At 35.0% G+C, this 23,093-nt stretch overlaps 1 protein-coding gene across 1 annotated transcript; it reads right to left on the minus strand.

Annotated features, from left to right (window-relative positions):
- Window positions 1-1,935: 1,935 nt before the first annotated feature.
- Window positions 1,936-18,318, minus strand: LOC132122569 (V-set and transmembrane domain-containing protein 4-like). Its single transcript, XM_059532946.1, has 8 exons — window positions 18,206-18,318; window positions 14,800-15,198; window positions 4,562-4,615; window positions 3,506-3,613; window positions 2,735-2,768; window positions 2,529-2,650; window positions 2,359-2,423; window positions 1,936-2,236 (listed from the first exon to the last, which is right to left on the minus strand). The coding sequence occupies exons 1-8, from the start codon at window positions 18,264-18,266 to the stop codon at window positions 2,120-2,122; spliced, it is 960 nt and encodes a 319-aa protein (XP_059388929.1). The 5' UTR covers window positions 18,267-18,318; the 3' UTR covers window positions 1,936-2,119.
- Window positions 18,319-23,093: the final 4,775 nt, after the last annotated feature.

Consider the following 23,093-nt stretch of genomic DNA (forward strand, 5'->3'; position numbering starts at 1 on the left):
AAACTGACAGTCACCACTTATAAGCTACTACTAAATATTGTAGAAACGTAATTTTCTGTAAAGTTGCTTTGCAATGATTTGTATCGTAAAAAGCGATATACAAATACACTTCAAAGAAAGGAAGTTTCTTTGAATCAAGGATGTGGTTTTTGCTCAGTTTTAGGCCACGTGCAGACCTCAGCTGACCTACTTCATAAATGTTTATCTAGAAATCTTGTCTGAGACTCATCCGATGCTCAAGAAATAGAAACCTTTCTTATATGAGCTAATTCAAACCGTGTCTACTTTTAGTCGAACGTTTCACTGGCTTTGGTGTGTCTCCTCAGACGTATTTGAGGTTTTTTAGTGCAACACAAGCAGTGTTTTCTTTCCTAATTTGGTGAAATATTTAAGATGACTCATGAGCAAAGCCCTTGTAGAGATGGGTGTAAAGCATATTATGGACATACACAGTAAAAGCAGTCATGTTCTTTCACATAGAAATGTTTCATGTACACTTAGAAAACAGAAGAGAAAGACACGACAGACTGTATATTTCTGGCATGTGTTGAGCAGAGGGTCATTCACAGATGGGTCTTGTTAGTGGTGAAGGTGGTGGGCTTTCCGGACCCTCTACATTTCACAGTTAAATAACTTTCTTACACATCTGTGTGAGAGATTGTGTCTTATTTCTTCCTAAAGAGTCAGACACTGAAAGTTCAGATCGGTGGTGCCTGCACATCTGTTCCAGATACAGATACACCCTGATATTTCATTAGCTTTCCATTATTAAATCAAAACTGCTCTTCCATTAAAAGAAGTCATAAAAAGGAAAAGAAAAAAAGCAGGCTTCTTCAGCACCTCGACAGATTTAAAGGAATTTTCTGGGTTTAACACAAGTTGAGCTTCGGTGGCCTGCTTTCAAACCTTTACCACAGAAATATTTCAGGCTTGTGAAAACAATCAAACAGAAGTCACACTAACAGTAGTGTATCTGAACTGCAAACACATCTAGTACACAGATCTAAGTATGCGTAAATCCAGATACATTCACTTCAGAAGCAACATGACGGAAAAACATTTTAGGCTTAAAAAAAAAAAGTTTTCTCTTTGAATAAAGTGTTTTTTTTTCCTGACATTGCATAAAGCCTATATCCACTTAATTCTAATGCATTTCTCTCAAAAAAAGAAGAAAAAAAAATAATATCTAATGTAATTTTTGCTTTATAATTTGTAAGAATGTTTAGATATTTATTGTAGGAAACAATGCAAAAATACTGATTAGGAAAATCATTTTATGATTGTATAATGAAAGTTGTGCGCAAGATTAAATATTAAAATACTATTTCAAAACCAACAACATTTACATTATATTTAATATTAATTAATGCATCAATTGACTCAAAAAGAGTCAGGTGTGGAAAAGTCATTTATTAGCTTGTCTACTCAAAGTTATATGAAGTATTTCTTTACAATAATGTATAAAGCATTTAAACAAAGTTGACATAAAGGTATGAGATTGTACTTTGTAAAAAAAAAATAAAATGGGATATGCAAATTTGAAGTTCATCTGCCTAGAAAAATGGTCCATCACTAAACGGACGGTTTACACAACTTTACATCTCTAATAACATCATATCTGTTTACAGAATAATTAATATCAGCTGAAACACATCGAGTGCAGACCACAGAAGCTTTTCAGAGAGATGAATTTGCATTGAACCCAGAACATTCCTAAAAAGATTTCCATGTTTTTCATTTTTTTATTTGTGCAACATATCCTCATATAAATTATTAGTTTACTAACAGTTCAAATGGTTAATATTTGTTGGTGTAGTTACCTTAACATAATCTTTACATAGTGTCTCTGACAATGATTGGCTTACTGTGTTTATGTGCCTTTTAGTTACACAATGCAGTTTTCGGATGACAGTAATTTGGTTTTGCTAAATATTATTATTATTTATTTATTTATTTGGTCACAGATAGAACAACTTAGAAAGTAAAGAATATACATATACAATATGTGCAATTCACTTAATGTTGCATGTATAAAACATCAGAAGAATGGTGACGAATAAAATCAATGTTGTGTTATTATAAATAAAGTTTCCTCCAAGAAAATGTAATGCTACACAGGCTAGTCCTCAAAGAATATCTGAGCGTACACTGTTCCTGTCGTTGCAGTTTTGGCTTCAGGCAGCGGCTTCATCAGCTCCAGCTCAGCGTACATCAGACTCTCTTCTGTAATTTTGGGCTGTTGGTTCAAGACATCAGCAGAGTTACAGCTCCCATAACAAAAAAAAATATTAACTACAACAACTGGCAGTTCTGCAGTACAAATAATATCTTTCTGTGTATTTCATTTATGTAACTTACCAAAACCACTTTTCTGGGTTGAGGTTTTAAAAGCTTCGGCTTTCGCATTTTGTCTGCAATAGGGGCTGAGATGCAATATTGGAATATATTAGCTATTAAACTAAGATATAGACATATATAGAAATAATGAAAGGTGACACTTAGAGGTCATTTTGGGAATGTTACTCCACCTTTAGCCGGTATCTCTGGTGGCATGTCTGGCTGCTCCAAACTTTTATTTTTCTTATACTTTCTCATCTTCTTGGGAAGAGCTGGAGAGAGACTGACCACACTAGTGACCGTCTCGCCTGAACTGGACACACATGAACACAGTTTCAGTTTGTGAAGAAGGCTGTCCTTCTCATATGGAATTATACATGTTTTTATGTTTTCTCACCTGTTCTGTGGACTCTTGACCAAATGATAGTTTTCTGGCAAAAAGTAGCATATGAAAAGATGTTGATGAGCAGCTTATATGAACATTACAAGAGCATCATTAACATGCACACTGAAGGAATAGTTCATTTAATGCTGAAATATCCTCATTCTCAGGCCATACAAGATGTAGATGAGTTTGTTTCTTCATCAGGTTTGTAGAAATGTAGCACTGCATCAGTGTCTCATCAATGGATGCTCTGCAGTGAATGGGTGCCGTCAGAATGAGAGTCTGATAAAAACATCACAATAATCCACAAGTAATCCACAGAACTCCATCCATATTGAAAGCTGCATGTTTGTTAGAAACAAAAACTGTTTTTAAGACATTTTAACTATAGTCCTCTGTCCATAATATTGTCTCGTCTGAATCAGGAGAGAAATTTGCACAGATCGAGCACTGATTACAAGCCAAAACTGCTCTAAACGAATATATAATATGGATGTGTTTCATCTTTTGTCTTCTCCAGATGTTCACTGATGGACTGGAGTGCTGTGGATTATTGTGATGTTTTTATCAGACTCTCATTCTGACGGCACCCATTCACTGCAGAGCATCCACTGATGAGACACTGATGCAATGCTACATTTCTACAAACCTGATGAAGAAACAAACTCATTTATATTTTGGATAGCCTAAGGGTGAGTTAACCTTCAGTGAATTTAAATTTTTGGAATGAACTACTCCTTTAGTTATCAGACTATTTCATATCATCAGCAGTGAGAATCATACCTTTCAATCGTCTCTTCCTCGTCAGATACTGACAGCTCACAACTATAGTGAACATACACATGCACAAGAGCCCAACACAACACACCAACACAGCACATAGATACACATCTGAAACACACACACACACAAATACACTTAATGCAGCTGAAATGAATGCATACTGTATGTTTACTGCAGAGAAAATATACACATGACACAACAGTAACAACACATACAAACACCATTCTGTATAACCTTGTTGTATTGAGGTATTTACTCAGTTACCTCATGCCAATATAAGCCGGTTTGATGTCAAGAAACACAGAACAGCCAGTGACATTTAATCGCATAGATGCCAAACCTCAATTCAGATTTGGTGAATAATGGAAATTTTGTCATAAATAAGTTAATAATAGATCTGGACCAGTACAGTAAAATGAAAAACATTTTTCACTTTTAAATGAATCTCCAGATCACTAGTAGTTACTGAAGACTTGGTAATACTTGAGTAATTAGTAATTAAGATTTGTTGGGTTTAAGGGGGTTCAAGTAGCCACAAAAGTAGCGCAATGACCATATCCCAAATATCAAAACTAAAAATATGTTGTTTCCATACCCAAAATATATACATTTTACACCGTCACCATTCTGCAGTTTGTTCAAAATCACCACTAAATGGCTTCCTGCCAGTTTCTATCCTTCACAAAAGTTCACATCTACCACTGTTTTATCACAATGTTTCAATACAAGCATTTCAGTCAAATATAATCTATGCAATATTTCAAACCTTTAACCCACAGGAAACAATCAACCCTTCTCAACATTTATTTGGCAACCCTGAATCCAACATGGTGTGTGAATTTTTAATTCAATAATTGAATGTTTGTGGGAGCAGGCAGTAATGGTCAGAAATTCAGCGGGAGCGGGTTTTAGAAACCAGTACAAACATTTAAAACAAACAATACAGACATTTTTGGACATTCCTTCCATTTCTATTAGACTATTTACTGCATCTGAAACATGTTTAGTAACATTTTTTGGTCCAACACAATATGGTTGAACAGTTTTGTGGCTTACCTTCAAACAGACTCCACAGTTCCTCCTTTGGTTTGCCGGCTGGGATAACATGGACTGTGAGAGGAAGAAGAGAGAATTGCACACTCATCACTGTGGCTCCAGTCCCTCGTAATTACATGGCACATGCAGTTAAATCAAGTAAATTGCAGAGGCAGTAGTGTGTGGGATGACAGCAGTGAGGCTTTCCCTCTCTCTGGATATGGCCCTGGCTAACACCCACTGTGATGCCCTGAAATACCCATAACCACAGCAGCTGACGACAGTAAGGCTAGCTGGCCCAACAAACACAGCCACCTCGGCTACTGAGGCAGTTTAACCACCTATTTGGGTGTGCAACAGACCACTAAAGAGCAAATTTTATTTACTTGAATCAAACGAGTTGAATCTGGTGTGTTCTGTCAGCAGTGAAAGTGTAAATTAAGCAATAAAACTGGAAAGAAAAGCATTATTTTATATGTAATAATATTGTATATAACATACTGTAAATGTATCACATCCCAGTCACATTGGAAAACCGTACTTTAGCATTTTATTTATAGAGTAAGGCAAAAGAGAAGAGATGACATTTTGGGGAATCAGAAATTGTCTGATTATCTAACAGCTAGGCCACAGAAACAACAGGTCAGCTAGCTTATTTGAGTCATTAAGGTTAGTTTTCCCAAAAAATTAAAATAATCCCATGAATTACTCACCTTCAGGGCATCCTAGTGTATATGACTTTCTTGACGAATCCAATCGGAGTTATATTAAAAATGTTCTTTAAAAATTAACTGTTTAATGGCACTCAGCAGGTGGTGCAGTGCATCAGTGCAAAATAAGTGAAATAAAGCACATCCATTCACGATAAAAAGTGTCTCACATGGCTCCAGGGGGTGAACAAACGCCTCCTGTAGCAAACTGATGCATTATTGTGAGAAAAATATCCATATTCAAAACATAATAATCATGCTGACCTCATACGTCATCATCCTGGAACTGCTTCTGTGTACAACTGTTGATGCAAGCTAGATTAAAGTGATTATTAGGTTTTAAATATAGATATTTGTCTTACAAAAACACATCGATTTGCTAAAGGAGGTGTTTGTTCACCACCCGGAGTCGCGTGATACACTTTGTATTATAAATGGATGCACTTTATTTCACTTCTTTTGGACTGATGCACTGCAACACCCGCTGGGTGCCATTAAACAGCTCGGAAGATCAAAGACAATTTTTAATATAACTCAGTTTGGATTCGTCTGAAAAAAAGAAAGTCATATACTTATAGGATGACTTGAGGGAGAGTAATTCATAGGCAAATTTAAATTTTTGGAAGAAACCAACCCTTTAAGCTCATTTTGGTATTTATAAACTGCTATGTCGCATCTGACACAGAATAAGAATTTAGAACATGCACAGCATTTCCAATTGTCTTTGCATTCTTATTAACCACACTGCAAATGTCTTCTGCTTTTTCTGCTTGCACATGAACTATATTTATTTCTCTATTCATGGCTCCTGCAGAAATGTGCTTATTTTTGGAACTCTTGCTCATGCTTGACCGAACTGGCGAGGGACAAAAGCTCTATTGAGTCATATGGTTCAAGAAAGGAGCCAGATACAAAATCTCCAGTGATTTACTGAAGGCTTCTGTCACTGTACAGTCATTTGTTGAAGACCTCACAGATACATGAATAGAGATGCATGTTCCAATAGAGCAGCTGCATCAACTGACTTATTAATTATTTCATTGCACGACCTCAGCGCATTCAGCTATGAAAAGAAGTAGTGAATATATGAAAGTGTATTAAAAAAGTAGGGAATTTCAAGTCAGTAGCATTCTTCTCTGTCTTGGCAATATGAATGATCACACTGTGACATTTACTAAGCCTTGGTGGTTGGCGTGCCTTATATTCAATATGACAAGTTATTTGCCTTTGAGCAATGGAAACAAAAATGGCCACAACAAAACTGCATAAATAATACAACCCATTTAGGTCAAATCAATTTTTTTTCTTCATAGAAACAGCCTTCGGTAGACTTTATTGATTTGCATCACATCCTGACAAGACAAGAGCCATACAAAACGCGTCCCTACCGCATTGTAGAACCCACAAACACGGACAGTATTCCCTGCTCTCTCTGTTCTCTTGTGCATTTGAATCTGCACCACATCCTCCCTCACATGGCAGAGACACTCAATGGTTCTCCTTACAAACACTGTCAGTGGAAAATGTGATGATGCTTTAGAAAACAAAGTTTTGAGATTAGTGGTATGGCTTGGTTTTGGGACTACTTTACTTGGATATCTCATTGGTTGGTTGGAACACAAATTCTCATTTAACTGAGTTATTAGTTATGTTTATGTATGTTTAAGCATAAGCAACATAAGCAACTGGAGTATATAATCATTCCCTACTAAGTAGTTTTTGTGTAATTGTAAGGAATAGCTTAGCCAAAGATCTAGGGTTTCTATGCATATAGTAGTTACTGGATATGCAATTTTTGTTTTGCATGTCATTTCATCATTATACTCAATATCTGTTCATCCTCTTTTTCAAGAAATCCTCATTTTAAAGTTAACGTAATCAGAGTTGATCATATTTACTTTATTGATGCAAGTCTTGGTATTTATCATTTTTTGCAAAGAATTATGCCAAATAAAAAATGGTTTGTAATATTTTATTAAAATCGAACGACTGAAATGAAACAACCTTTCAGCAGAAGTCATGAATCTTTCTAACTTTTCAACCCATCTGCTTGGCTTTATTCTTGTTTGTAATTCTCAGATTTCTAATCAGATCAGTTCTTGATGAATAACATATCTTTCAATCACCAAATTACAGCAATAATAGAGTTTCACACTGACTTGTTGAAATGTTGCCTGAATTGCCAAAATTGAAGACCGCATGAAATGGCTTGGCAATCACCATGGTCTTCCATGTGTCGATTTATCATTGAAACTACGGCTTCTTGCATAATCTATCACACTCTAAAAGTGAAATGCCAAGTGAGTGGTGCTAAAAGCATGTTCAGATTTACCTGAAACAGAATTTGCCAACATTATGTGTGAAACATCCAGTGACTGGTGCTTAAAGGTTAATGCTCCATTACATTTGAAAATAATGTAGCAGCTACTCTAAACTCAGTTTAAACCTAACCAATAGTGCTAACAAAAGCAAGCATGAGATAACAAATTTGCTTAGGCAATCATGTAGAAGCAAGATAAAATGACAAGTCTTTGATCATTTGACTCTTTTATCGTGATTCGTTAAAACCAGTCAGTATCGTTCGAAAACCAGTCAGTATCTGGTGTGACGACCATTTGCCTCACGCAGTGCAACACATCTCCTTCACATAGAGTTGTTCAGGTTGTTGATTGTGGCCTGTGGGATGTTGGTCCACTCCTTTTCAATGGCTGTGTGAAGTTGCTGGATATTGGCAGGAAGTGGAACATACTGTCGTATATACGCCTATCCAGAGCATCCCAAATATGCTCAAGGGGTGAGTATGCTGGCCATGCAAGAAGTGGGATGTTTTCAGCTTCCAGGAATTGTGTACAGATCCTTGCAACATGGGGCCGTGCATTATCATGCTACAACATGAGGTGATGATCGTGGATGAATGGCACAACAATGGGCCTCAGGATCTCGTCACGGTATCTCGGTGCATTCAAAATGCCATCAGTAAAATGCACTTGTGTTCGTTGACTATAACACAAGCCTGCCCATACCATAACCCCACCACCACCATGGGCCACTCGATGCACAACACTGACATCAGCAAACCGCTCACCCACACAACACCATACACAATGTCTGTCATCTGCCCTGTACAGTGAAAACTGGGATTCATTCATGAAGAGAACACCTCTCCAAAGTGCCAGACGCACTTTAGTTATACAAACCAATTGTTGCAGCGGCTGTCGGGGTGGCTGGTCTTAGACGATCTTGGAGGTGAAGATGCTGGATGTGGAGGTCCTGGGCTGATGTGGTTACACGTGGTCTGCTGTTGTGAGGACGGTTGGATGTACTGCCAAATTCTCTGAAACACCGTTGGAGACGGCTTATGGTAGAGAAATGTTAATTCCACGCTCCCACAAAACTTGGGACATCTGTGGCATTGTGCTGTGTGATAAAAGTGCACATTTTAGAGTAGCCGTTTATTGTGGCCAGCCTAAGGCACACCTGTGCAATAATCATGCTGTCTAATCAGCATCTTGATATACCACACCTGTGAGGGGGATGGATTATCTCAGCAAAGGAGAAGTGCTCACTAACACAGATTTAGACAGATTTGTGAACATTATTTGAGAAAAATAGGCCTTTTGTGTACGTAAAAAAGTCTTAGATCTTTAAGTTCAGCTCATGAAAAGGGTTGCACTTAGAATTTTGTTTACTGTACATTAGTAAAGCCATACATGGTTATGTTATGCTAAAATCAAAATGTGCTTGTTCACAAATCATGCTAATAGCATTTTAATTATAGCATAGTATTGCCCAAGAAACCAAACAAGTTTTTAATAATCTGCACCATAATTATAGTTTGTGAGAAAAGTAAATAAAAGTTTTTGATGTTTTACTATCACTAGTGTTCATTTCAAATGGAAATGGCAGTGGATTGTATGTATAGGTAGCCTTTTCCAATGAGCACAATATTACATATACATATTATGTTGGATTTGCTACTTGCTATTGCTTGTTTTTGGTTGATTTGGCGAACATTTGTTTACAGGAGGAGTCGGCCCCCTTTAGTGTTACCTAAAGGGAGAAACTGCAATTTTTCAATGTTTGCTAAAAGTGAATTCTGCAGATGTTTGGCAGTGCACTCACATGTAGCAGGTCTCAAAGTTAACACACATGGACTTAAAGCCACAAACATCCAATTTTGATTTGGTGATGTCTTTAAGTAGGCCAGGCGACGCCCTCCCATAGTGAGCTCTGGCAGCCCTATTTTGGGAAACTCTGATTTAGTAGCCGAGTCCCTGACCCCATTTTTCCTCTTATTCTTGCAGCACTTTATACATATGGGCTTATTTTGTCCTGGATCCAGAGAGCGACAGCCTCTCCATCCTCTGTGCTGCTTGCGTGTCCGTCTGTCTGTACAGTAAGTTAGTAAAGGAAAACTGCACTCTGTAGGCAGTGTCAATAGCATTTGGCTGTTCTTACGCCAGTGTTCACTTTGTTGTCAACTCGGCTCTGACCGCCAAAAGACAGATATATAATGCATAAATATTAAATCACATTTCCACATGTTTTTAATGGAAAATCAAACACATACAACACCAAAGAATTTTCTCAAGATCTGTTGCTTTTAAGTACAGTATAGTGTCAGATGTTTCGAGTCTTGAGACAATTTAGTCAAAATGAGAGAAACTCTCAACAAACAGTCACTCAAAACGAGGATCAGATATGAGCTTTTCTGTATTTTATTATTGCCTTTTTAGCAATTATTAAATAAAGATTTTACATTGATTCGGTTAAAAGCACAAAAAACAAAGTGTTACTGTATTCAAACTGTTATTATTATTTAGGTTATTATTTTTTAACCCAATCACCCATTAATTTCTGAGTCTGCTCACAACAGCATATGGGCAAACCTTCTTTTTTATATTAAACATTTAAATACCTTAAACAACAACAACACTAAACCCAACCCTAAACCAATTCAATAATATTAGCAAAAACAAACATGAAGTCAGAATGAAGCAATCCTGTTATTTTATCTCGCTTCTACAAGTCTTTTATTGTAACCTGTGTTTGACAGGACTGATACCCGAGTGCTTCATATCACAAGTGCAATGCTGTTACCGGGTACGCTACCGAGCAAGTTTACTACATCAGAAAAGTGAAACATTTGGAGCTGATTGTGATGCAAACATCAAAATGTATCATGCACCATGGTAAAAGCATTACGAGGATAAAACATAGTGCTGTGGGGGGAACCACTCAAATCTAAGCTTTTATTCATAATCAAAGTAAATACGAATAAAAGTGGTTGGTGTTTTACTGCCACTAGTGCTCATTTCAGCTAAAACTATAGTGAATAGTAACTATAGGTAAGGTTTTTATTTATTTATTTATTTTGGTAACACTTTCTATGAAGCCCGTATTTATAATACATTATAAGTGTATTCTTAAGGCCTTATAATGAATGCATAATGCATTATAAACAAACGTATAATATGTTATATCAACTAATGAATAATCATAACAACAATTATAATACACCATAATACTTACGTATATGTGGTTATAAGTTTAAGAGTATGATTATTTATAACACACAATGAACATCATATTAAATCTACTTCAGTTAGAGTATAATGGACTGTATCATATTTTGACATTGTTTATTTAAGATCTGGACAGTATCTTACTACAGCGTGTGAGCGGTTAGATGTTGAGTGTTATTTGAGTGTTTCCTGTGGAGCTGATGTTAATTAATTGATTGAGCGAGCCTGTCCTCCAACAAAAAACGACCATATAGGTCGTTTGTGCAAGCACCTCATTACGACCTATATTTACGTTTTAAAGTTAAGCGCCCTCTAGCGGGCGTAAAAATAATGACAGTATCGCGTTGCGTCTGTCATCATGAAATGATGTATCACGTCATTACCAATCAAAACGTACGTTTATTTAAATGCAATGTGTGGGCTTTTTACACCAATCTCACAGTATTTCCTACACATTTTACTAGGTTGCTTATTCGTTCGAATGACCACACCTAACCCCACCCCTAAACCTAACCCTCACAGAAATCATGCTAAATTATGATTTATTGAGCATATACATTTTCGTGCATATCCGTTCCCTGGGATCGAACCCATGCTAGCATGATTACATATCAAGGTATAACGCAATAATCTACCAACTGAGCTACACGAAACACAAACCGGAGTGCAAATAAAAGAATACAAAACATTAATATGAAATGACGTTTTGCCGATAGGGGCGCAATTGTAGGATACGCTCTTATGGGTCGTATTTCAGGGATTTGTACAAACGACCTATACGAGCGTATTGGTTGGAGGACAGGTTGGATTGAGCTTAATACTGAAATGCAATGTTTTATATGTTTACATTTTATTTTGATGGTCCCCTTAATCAGTCGACTGTAAGCAACTTTGCAGATACATGCCAACTAACTCTCATTAGAGTATTAGTATGCTCTAGAATGGTTGAAACTAATAAGTTGACGTACTTGCAAAGACACTTATAGTCAGTTTATCTGTTGGTTGACCATCAAAATAAAGTGTTAGCATATATTTACAGTAGCAGACATGCTAATACTCCAATGACCACCAGGTGATATGTAGTTGCAGAGTTACTTCAACAGCTGTCTAAAGGGTACCATCAAAATAGTTATTACAACTATATTACAATAAAAATATTATTCTATTTTTTTAATATTATTATTACTAATATATTACTATATATTATAACTGATGTTACAATAAAAATGGTTCAAAGCAAATGTGTCATATTACACATTCAACGGATCTGATTTCCGATCTTATGGCTGTTCTAGAGAAAAAAATGTTATTATTATTATCATTGTTAATTCTTATAAGTGGTCTTTGACAGCTTTAAGTAAAGTAGCATCAGAAAAATGGCAAGAAATTAGACTTATAACACATTATAACTATGAGAAATATAATCCATTGTAAAAGTGGATGCAGCGTGTTCATCGTGTTATAAATCATCATACACTGTAAACCCTAATGTTGTCTTGACTTAAAAAATCAAGTAATGTTGACTAAACATTACTTAAGATTTTGCGTTTTGGCCCTGCCACTTAAAAATATGAGTTAATTTAACTAATTTACCTTCAAAATGCATAAACTTAAGATTTCAAGTGTTGTGAGCTCAAAATCATGAGTAATCCTTTGGAAAAACTCAACCCACTCTGTTCTTCCTTTAATGTGATTGGCCATGGGAGGAATTCTGCCTAGCAACAAGAGAACAAAAGCACTGATTGGTGGATTACAAAATTCGTCCTTTTGGTCTGTTTGGTTTGCTGAACTACATTTCAAGATGACGTTTTTTTTTTTAGTGTATTATGTTAGGTGAGTAAAGTTATGTAGATATAAAGTTGTTTTGCATGATTTCTACTAGTGAAATATGTTATCCTTGTGGTACGTGATTTTGATGTGGTATGATTATTGAAACGACAACTTATAGTATTTGATGAAGTGGCCCAATCGTTTTCCTTTGAGAGAAAGAACATGGCAGCTAGCGTTACTGCTTAACTCGTTAGACCAATACACTGAAAACCCTAATAAGTTGACTGAACTAAATTGATTGAGTAAACTCATTGCCTCAATTTAATTGAGTAATGGAGTCTCCCAAAACTTACATATTTAAGTTTATTTACCTTGACGGTTTTGTAGATTGTACTTAAATCACTCAGTTCACCAAACTTGGTGCTTATTTAATGTACTTAAATGATTATGTTCACTTAACTTGGTATTAATTTCAAGTGTACTTATATATTTAAGTTAACTCAACATGTAAATTTAACAGAAAATGATGTTCTTATTTTTGACCGCACACTTTTTGCACACTGAAGTAAAACAAATAACAGCATATTTAAACTTTGACCTTTTGACAAAATGTCACAATATTTATGAAAATACAGTAAACCCTATACTGCACTGTAAAAAAAAAAAGTTGTGTCAACTTAAAAAAAATAAGGCAACTTATCGCAAGCGCTTTTTTGAGTAAACAACAAAAAATTACTATGTTTGCGTATTTTAACATCAACCTAATCCATTGGGCAAAGTTACGTCCAGTGGACATCTTTTTATGTCTTTGCAGACGTTGAAAAGATGTCCACTGAGGAGGCAGAATGTTTTATGATGTCTTTTTTAAAATGTTTTTATGTCTTCTGTACGTCCGATATAGACGTTCACAGATCCTCCTTACAAGGTTTTCTGTGACTTTATTTCTGTCAGACATCTAGAGAAGCTCTTATTGAGAATTAACAGAGGTTTAAATGTTGATACTTGATTCATTTGAAGTCACCATTGTGGTGGAAAGTGTTTGGTTTAGTTGGGATCTTGGTCCAGTTACTTCTTGTGTAAGCTTGTCTTTTGCTGCTGTAACAGTGTATTTTAAAACACTGTTTTTGTGGCGAAGAAAGACAAACTTAAAAGAGCTCAGGTGTTATTAGCTCTTTATTGGTGTTAGCTTGTCTCTTGCTGCTGTAACTTGTGTGTTGTAAAACACTGTTATTGTGGCAATGAGAGTTGAGATCAGGCATGCACATCTTGCTTGTAATGGTGACAAGTTAAAATAAAATGTATTGCTGCAACTGTGGATTCACTTTTATGGATAGAAACCTAGTAGATAAAATAATGTACTTACTTTTTGAAAACAGATCACATCGTCACAAACAGACATCAAGATTTTGGATATGCATCACATCAATGGTGACAATCAGAACAAAAAAGACTGTAAAATAAGGATGAGTTTGTGCTATGGAGCTGTTTTGTTTGTCACCGTTGTTGTGATGCATATGCTAAATCTAGAAGTCTGTGTGTGTGAGTACTTGATTCTTTTACTCAAAATATTTCAAATGCATTCATTTTGTCCATCTTCAAAATAAGTATTTTGCTCTTGGTGCCTGTTAAAAATATCAAACAAAACTTATTTTATGATCTCAAATACGTATTATGTGATGACTTTCTCATCAACAAAAAACATCTGATAACACCTGAGCTCATTTAAATTTGTCTTTTTTCGCCACAAAAACAGCGTTTTAAAATACACCAACCCAGCAGCAACTGGACCAAGATCCCAACTAAACCAAACACTTACCACCACAATGGTGACTTCAAATGAATCAAGTATCAACATTTAAAACCTCTGAGTGATTTAGGTAGAGTCTGCAAAAGCGTCAAGTTAAATAAACTTAAATATGTAAGTTTTGGGAGACTCCATTACTCAATTAAAGTGAGGCAACGAGTTTACTCAATTTAGTTCAGTCAACTTATTAGGGTTTTCAGTGTACTCTTAAAAGCTATAACCACAAAGAAGTAAATATTATAATATATAAAAACTGTTCTTATAAATATTCATGAAATGATATAACATATTATAAGGTTTTTTATAATGCATTATGCATTCATTATTTTGCCTTAAGAATACCCTTTTTCAGAGGCACATTTTTCCAATGAGTGGCATTTTTGTTTATTTTGGTAGCATTTTTGCTCCAGTCCCCTGTTAATTTCTCACCCTGCTCACAACAGAACAAACCTTGGAGCTGCGTGGAGGCCGAGCTGTTGGTGGAAGCTTTCCATCGTTCCTGATGCTTCTTGAACTCTTGGACCCTGCAGCTGTAAAGACCCCTGTCCTTTTCGCTGATGTTCATGATGAGGAGGTTGAATATCTTGCCCTGTTTCACCACTGTCAGTTTCATTTTGGGCTTGCTGAAGCTCTTGGTGTAGTTTCCGTAGAACTTGGCTCTCTGCATGTTCACCCGCACCACCAGTGTCTCCTCTCCTCCTGACTGTGGCTGAAACATCCAGCGCACCACAGGCAGACTCGCTGACCGCCGCCGCCCGGTCACCTGACAGGTCAAGGTGATGTTTTCCCCCTCAGCCACCACAGTGAATGGAGATGGAGTGACTGTGACCTTGATAGCTGAGCACACATCTTAAACCAGAAAATACAAAGCAAATAAATATCTTTTTCACAGAGCTATGCACCATTTAAAAGAATAATTTCTTTTAATATGCTAATAATTTACTCGCCCTCAGGCTATGCAAGTATGTAGATGAGTTTGTTTCTTCATCAGGTTTGTAGAAATGTAGCACTGCATCAGTGTCTCATCAGTGGATGCTCTGCAGTGAATGGGTGCCGTCAGAATGAGAGTCTGATAAAAACATCACAATAATCCACAGCACTCCAGTCCATCAGTGAACATCTGGAGAAGACGAAAGCTACGTGTTTGTAAGAAACAAATCCATAGAGACCTTTTTAATTTAAAAATGTTGCTTCCAGTCCATAATCCACAATAACATCCTTTGGTGAAAAACTGGTCTGGTCTGAATCAGGAGAGAAATCTGCACAGATCAAGCCAAAACAGCTATAAACAAATATGTGGATGGGTTTTGATGTGAGGGACAACTGGAGATATCATTTTTATCTGAAGGAAGCATTATGGACACATTCATATTTTGGTCAGAAGCGAAGGTTTCAATTTAAACATCTTAATGCTGGATGTGTTTCATCTTTCGTCTTCTCCAGATGTTCACTGATGGACTGGAGTGCTGTGGATTATTGTGATGTTTTTATCAGACTCTCATTCTGACGGCACCCATTCACTGCAGAGCATCCATTGATGAGACACTGATGCAGTGCTACATTTCTACAAACCTGATGAAGAAACAAACTCATCTACATTTTGGATGGCCTGAAGGTGAGTAGATCTTCAGCAGATTTTCTTTTTGGGTAATGTATTGCTTTAAAAAAGCCACAATATTTAAGAAAAAAATGAATTTTAACTTGATAAATGATTATTAAAGACAAGTAATTTCTTATTCAGTGTCCCAGTTATGCAAGCCAGCAATTTGTCTGCAGACTTTAAAGAGAATAAAGCAATACACGCTGGGAAATTAAAAGTAAGAGTCTTTCCAGACTCTCTTGCTGCTGTTTAATGAGCCTTTTTGACAAGCCATCTGGATAACATTACATGGGTGGATCTCAAACAGACGTCCCCACAAATTGTCCAGCTCTGTATTACATTAAAATGGTATATATATATATATATATATATATATATATATATATATATAGAGTACAGACCAAAAGTTTGGAAACATTACTATTTTGAATGTTTTTGAAAGAAGTTTCTTCTGCTCATCAGGCCTGCATTTATTTGATCAAAAATACAGAAAAAACAATAATATTGTGAAATATTATTACAACTTAAAATAATAGTTTTCTATTTGAATATACTTAAAAAAATAATAATTTATTCCTGTGATGCAAAGCTGATTTTCAGCATCATTCCTCCAGCTTCAGTGTCACATGTAACATCAGTCGATCACATGATCATTTAGAAATCATTCTAATATTCTGATTTATTATGAGTGTTGGAAACAGTTCTGCTGTCTAATATATTTGATCAATAAAAGAACTGCATTTATTCAAAATAAAACAGAAATATAATAATATATATTCTAATAATACATTTTCTTTACTATCACTTTTTATCAATTTAACACATCCTTGCTAAATAAAAGTATTGATTTTATTTAAAAATGACTGACCCCAAATTACTGTCCAGTAGTGTATATTGTTACTACAAAATATTTATATTTTAAAAACATAGCTTCTTTTTTTTTTTTACTTTTTATTCATCAAAGTATCCTAAAAAAGTATCACATGTTCTGAAAAAATATTAAGCAGCAGAACTGTTTCCAACTTTGATAATGAAGCATCATATTAGAATGATTTCTAAAGGATCATGTGATAATGATCCTAAAAGTTCAGCTTTGCATAACAGACATAAATGATCATTTAAAGTATAATAAATTAAAAACAATTATTTTAAATTGTAATAATATATCACAATATTCAAATTTTTTTTCTGTATTTTTGATCAAATAAATGCAGGCTTGATGAGCAGAAGAAACTTCTTTCAAAAACATTAAAAATAGTAATGTTTCCAAACTTTTGGTCTGTACTGTATATATATACATTATATAGACATCTTGAGCAGCATATTAGAATGATTCCTGGAAGGTCATGTGACACTTAATGTTAACGGTAATCATGCTGAAAATTTATAATTTTACAATATATTCACATACAAAATGGTTATTTTCAATTATAATAATATTTCACAATATTCCTGTTTATACTCTATATATTTTTGGATCAAAGTGAGCGAAACAGAACCTTTTTTTCAAAAGCATTAAAATAATCTTAATTATTGCAAACGTTTGATATATTATTTTAATACAAGCAAGCATCACATTATTACACTATTTATACCTAATACTGCACATGTTTTTGACATAAAAAATGCCTACACTGTATAAAATGCTATATAAACATGACTGTTACATTAAAGCAGAATATCATATATTTGTATAAGTGTGTAATTATGGAATCAAGCATATTGTGTCGAATATGAATATGTTAATTTAAATACATAGTACTAAACCATGAAAATAAAGTTATAAATGCTGTAGATGCAAAATCTAAATCCACAAAATCTGCCACATTCACAATTTTCCACTGGTTTTAAATCATTTTCTTTTCTTTGTTTTTCTAAGGAAGAAAACTAACTGGTGTGTCATTTCTATCTGTGGACGTTGTGCTATTTATAAACTCAAAGTGACCGCATGTATGTATACACACACACACACACATAGGATTTAAGTTACATATACTAACGAAGGAGGAGTCAGAAACCACAACATACAACAGCCAGAGAGAGAGAGAGAAAATGAATCACCAGGAAAAAAGACAAACAATTTGAAGAGATATTTCCTACTGCTTGCTCTTATATGGAGACATTGTGCGTATGTCAGCTTGGACAATAACTTGAGCTTTATCTTCAAACAGGTTAAACAATTTAAAAAAACATTCATGCATTAAAAAAAGTCACTGACATGCTGAGATTTTCTAGCTTCAGACAGACCACACTTACTTCCACAGAGGAGGTTAGTCAGGAGAGCTGTTAGCACTGCAGAGATCTTCATGGGCTCCATGCGACTCCAGCTCAATCTCTTCACAAAAACTGAAGTCCTCCACTCTTTTTTTCTCTCCTTCTCCTATGTGTAACCCGAGACAAGGACACACTCTGTTTTTACTTAGTCTACACCCTCTGTCCTCCCCCTTTTTAAAGGACTAAACAAAGCAGATGTTATTTCCTGTTCAGAAAGCTAAAATGTAATTTTTGTTCAGTCCACTTGGAGAATATCAGTTATAAACAAGGTTTAGTGCCAGTATGTGTGTGTGTATATAAAATGATTGTATAACATTATACACTATACCATTCAAAAGCTTAGTCATTAAATGTTATTTTTGAAATTATAGAAATTATTATAATTATATTAATTATAGAAATGAATACATTTTATTAGCAAGGATGCTTTAAATTCATCCGAAGTGATGATAAAGACATTTATAATGTTAAAAACATTTCTATTTCAGGTAACTGCTGTTCTTCTGAACTTTGTATTCATTAAAGAAACCTGAAAAAAAAGAAAGATTATATATATATATATATATATATATACCATCTCAGCTGTTTTCTACATAATACTAATACAAATAAATGTTTCCTGAACAGCAAATCAGAACGTTAGAATGATTTCCGAAGGATCATCAAGTCAAGTCTGCTTTATTGTCAGTTCTTCCACATGTACAGTACATACATACAAAGAATCGAATTGTGTTACTCTCAGACCCCGCTGCACACAGATAACACTAACACGCTGATTTCATCACTGGTCTCGCTGCCAGTTGAGTCTGAAGAGTGCTGAAGATGATTCTCTGGCACATATTCAATGATGAACACTGTTGAGTGCAAATGCTCTGCCTGGATAAATCACACACCTTTACTTTGTTGCAGGACTGTTCTTTTCTGTGTGTTTGTGATGGAAATGTTTGTAAGCTGCTGTTATTTAAATGGTTGGTCTGTACTTCATCAGCAGTAAGCCACTGAAGGTGCTGACTGGGACCTGAAACCTTTTTCATCCCACTTGAAAGAAACTTACAGCTTTCCTCTCTGCCTTTTTGGTTATTGGTACTTCATGGGCATCAATCCAGAGACAGGCACAAACTCAGAGAAGCAGAGAGGACATATCAACCTGCATGTCTGTACACTGATCAGGAAACTCGTTGACTTTAAATAGATGTAAATCCAGTGTGTAAGCAATGTTCCAACACCAGAATGGACAAACCAGACTCTGGCTTTGTGATAAGGAAGTTAGATGTGGTCATGTAGTGAGATGATCCCTGAATATGTTCTGTTGTGTGTCCTGATTCAATGGAAAGAAGCATGATCATCTGTGTTTATGTGTTTATTTGAATTGAACATATCTTTCCAGTGTTATAGGTTATTGATGGGTTAAAGAAATCTAATTTAAAAATTACAGTATTTTATGATATATTACAGTTTTTCTCAGTCACTTTGGTGCATTTCTCAAATCAGAAATGAAATTCTCCAAACTACTTGTACAACCTCCACATCATCTAGTCATTTATACACATCACAAAACCAGTTTCTCATTCTTTTGAACAAGTTGCGATTGCTTTTGTACATTCATGCAATTGATTACGCACATTTATCAGCAGTTTCCTCCATTATCAGCTGCTAATGTCATGTTGCTCAAAATGTACTCTATAGTTTTCTGTGCAATAGTCTTACCCCTCAAAACATCTAGTCTTTGGTTCATCGTATAAGTCATTAAATGCAAAATGGTTCATCTAGTTGTCATAAGATGCCCAGCACATATCTTTTCTTTTCTTTTTTTACACATTATTAGTAGGACTAAATTTGGCATGAATTGTGCAAGTGAATCTTTTCTAATGAAGAGAATGTAGATGATAAACCGATGATAAACCATTTCTCTGAAACAGCTCAAAGGTTCATCTCATGAATCTTCAGTTGGAAAGCTTATACTGTACAGACAGAGGACAACACAAGAGTTACACATTCTGACAATTGACTTATTTTCATCTTTGTGCCCATATTTCATTTTCCTGTTCTATATCACAAAATCATTGTAAAGGATTTATTTTTGTATTTATTTATTTTTGGTCAGACCACTAGTAAAAGTGTAACTGTGAATTCTATCCAGTCTCTTTCAATCAATATCCCACATACAGTAATGTGTAAATGTACACTTTTGAAATGGATATATGGCATACATAAGCATATGGCATACTGTTCAATACAGTAGTTTACATCAGAACATACATCAGTTATATTGACAACATGACTAAGCAATTTGACTGTCTTATCCGTAAACTATGACACAAGGACTTCTTGTCATTCTGATGGCACTGACATGTTCATTGACACAGATATTTATTTTTGATGAAGAGATGAACTAAGGATTTTGAGCAAGAGACTGGCTTTTGCAGGTAATCCATGGTGATTTGCTATTTGTACGAGTTGTTTTGAGAAATGCACTTACTGTTTTGCAAATCTCAAGAATGATTTGAGAAATGTACCAAAGCGACTGAGAAAAACTGTAACAATACATTTTAAATTAAAAGTTTTTAATTAACAATTCATTTTAGAGTAAATTAAAAGCATATTACTGGCTACTGATTTGCAGTATTACTTCAGTTCACACTGTAATTCTACTGTAATTCTAATATCTGATGGCATTAACTTCACAGCTAAATCAGTAATTCTACAGGAGCATAGTATGGAATAAATACAGCGAGATCACAGTATACAGCTGTCAATTCACAATTACTTAGTGTGAAAATGTCATGATACAGTAATTTACAGTGAAAGTAATGTAACTAGTTTACAGATATTTACTGTGAATTTACATAAAGTAAATCATTGTGAAAGCCAGTAATTTACTGTGATTTACCCTAGTGTACCCCCTGGATCAAATGGTTCCAATTACTTATACATTTCGTTACAAAATGTAGTTATATAATTCCTTTTACACAAAGTGTTGTTACCAATGTCCTGTTACACATGTGTACCTACACAAACCATCCTGAGGCCTGTTACATGTGTGTAGTTACAGCTGTAGACACTATGTACCAATGTGTACTTACACTGGGATGTTACATACTACACACACATCTAGTTACTTTCTAAGCACACAGGTATTAGGGACAATATAAAGTGGGAAATAGAAAACAGTTATTTTAAATAGTATACATATAAAAATGATACTGTTTTTGCTGTCCTCTGGATCAAATAAATGCAGGCTTGGTGAGCAGAAGAGACTTTTAAAAAAAACATTTAAAATCTTAGTGTTCATAAACTTTCGACTGGTAGTGTAGAAGTACACACTCACACTCACACACTTCAATACTGAGCAAACAATACTTTCTGTCCTCTAACCCAAGCCTTACCCTAAACCTAGATAGATAGATAGATAGATAGATAGATAGATAGATAGATAGATAGATAGATAGATAGATAGATAGATAGATAGATAGATAGATAGATAGATAGATAGATAGATAGATAGATAGATAGATAGATAGATGAGAGTGGACACAGATGTGGAACAGCAGGAGAGAACTGGCTGCCCACCTCTGGATAAAGTGTGGCATTGCACGATACAGAAGGGTTTAAAGCTTGAAAACACAGAGAAACCTGAGAGATTCAAAACTGAGGATGAAAATAAGAAAGAAAATAGCAATCAATCAATAATAATAATAATAACAATAATAAATAAAAATGTTGGGATAGATAGTTAGCACTGTGAAGGACTGTGATTTTTTCACATAAGAAATTTAGTTCTAAAACAGTGAAAGTAGAGAGAAAAATTACACTTATGCGTGTTTCTGATAATGTAGATAAAGCATGAGGTATGCATTTTATATAAGTGACTCTTAATGTACTCAAAGCTGTTCATTTTTTTATTTACTTAACAATTGCAAATAAACAGTCATATTTGAACACACATAGAAATGTATATTTCATTGTCACAGACGATCAAAAGAAGAAAAACCTAACTGAAAAGACGAACTGGCTTAAATCTTTTCTGTTCTTGATACAAACTATGTCTCTGTTACAGTTACTGTAAATATATATTAACTCACATTATGGCTCAGAAAGCACAAAAAGGCCTCATGACAGAGTAATTGCACTGATCTGCTGAATTGTTTTACAGGTCTAAACTGGCCACTATTTAATAAATAAAACTGTATAAAATAGTCATAAAATGACGTAAAGGTTTGCATGAAATCATCCTCTGAAGACGGTTCATTCCCGCCTGCTCTCCACATCCCTTAAAAATAAAGGTCATCGTTTTATCAGATTCCAAACTTTTGTAACTATATCATCACAGTAATTTAGGTATAACAATATTCTCACCATGCAGATGCTCTTCTTAGTGACGTTTCTTTAGAAATATTAAAGCATTAAAAAGTGATTAAAGCTATGATGGTTAATGTTTGAATCAGATGTACAGGAAAAGACTTGCCTGATTGCTCGTGTTCAGTGTCAAGCGCCTGCTTCCTGATGATGTACAGTTTGATCAGCAGAAAGCAGATGGAGAGGAAAAGGCCAATTCCTGCTCCTATGACAGCGTATTTGATTTCTGAGACTCAGGAAAGAAACATGATGTAAATAGGACAGTTATCAGCTCTGAATGGGTGTTGAAGGGTTTGGATTGTGTGTTTGTACCTGGTTCATCACTGGAAGAGTCTTGTGCCTTTACCTGCGCCACCAACAAACAATCTGTAAGATATCAGTCAGATATCCTCAGATTATTAGATCATGTTGGCTTGAAGTAATATTCATAGTCATTTACTTGTAAAGCTTTTATCAATCATAATGTCCACATTTAAAGTTGTATCTCTTAATATTATTTAATGGACTTGAGCTT

This window comes from Carassius carassius, chromosome 40, assembly GCF_963082965.1.
Source record: "Carassius carassius chromosome 40, fCarCar2.1, whole genome shotgun sequence".
Classification (NCBI taxonomy): domain Eukaryota; kingdom Metazoa; phylum Chordata; class Actinopteri; order Cypriniformes; family Cyprinidae; genus Carassius; species Carassius carassius.

Coding starts and splice junctions, on each gene's coding strand:
- LOC132122569 (XM_059532946.1), bottom strand. CDS start 18,266: ATGGAGCCCATGAAGATCTCTGCAGTGCTAACAGCTCTCCTGACTAAC. Junction 4,616..14,799: donor GGCCTCCACGCAGCTCCAAG/GTTTGTTCTGTT, acceptor TTCCTCTCACAG/TCCATGTTATCCCAGCCGGC. Junction 2,769..3,505: donor GAGGAAGAGACGATTGAAAG/GTATGATTCTCA, acceptor ACTTTTTGCCAG/AAAACTATCATTTGGTCAAG.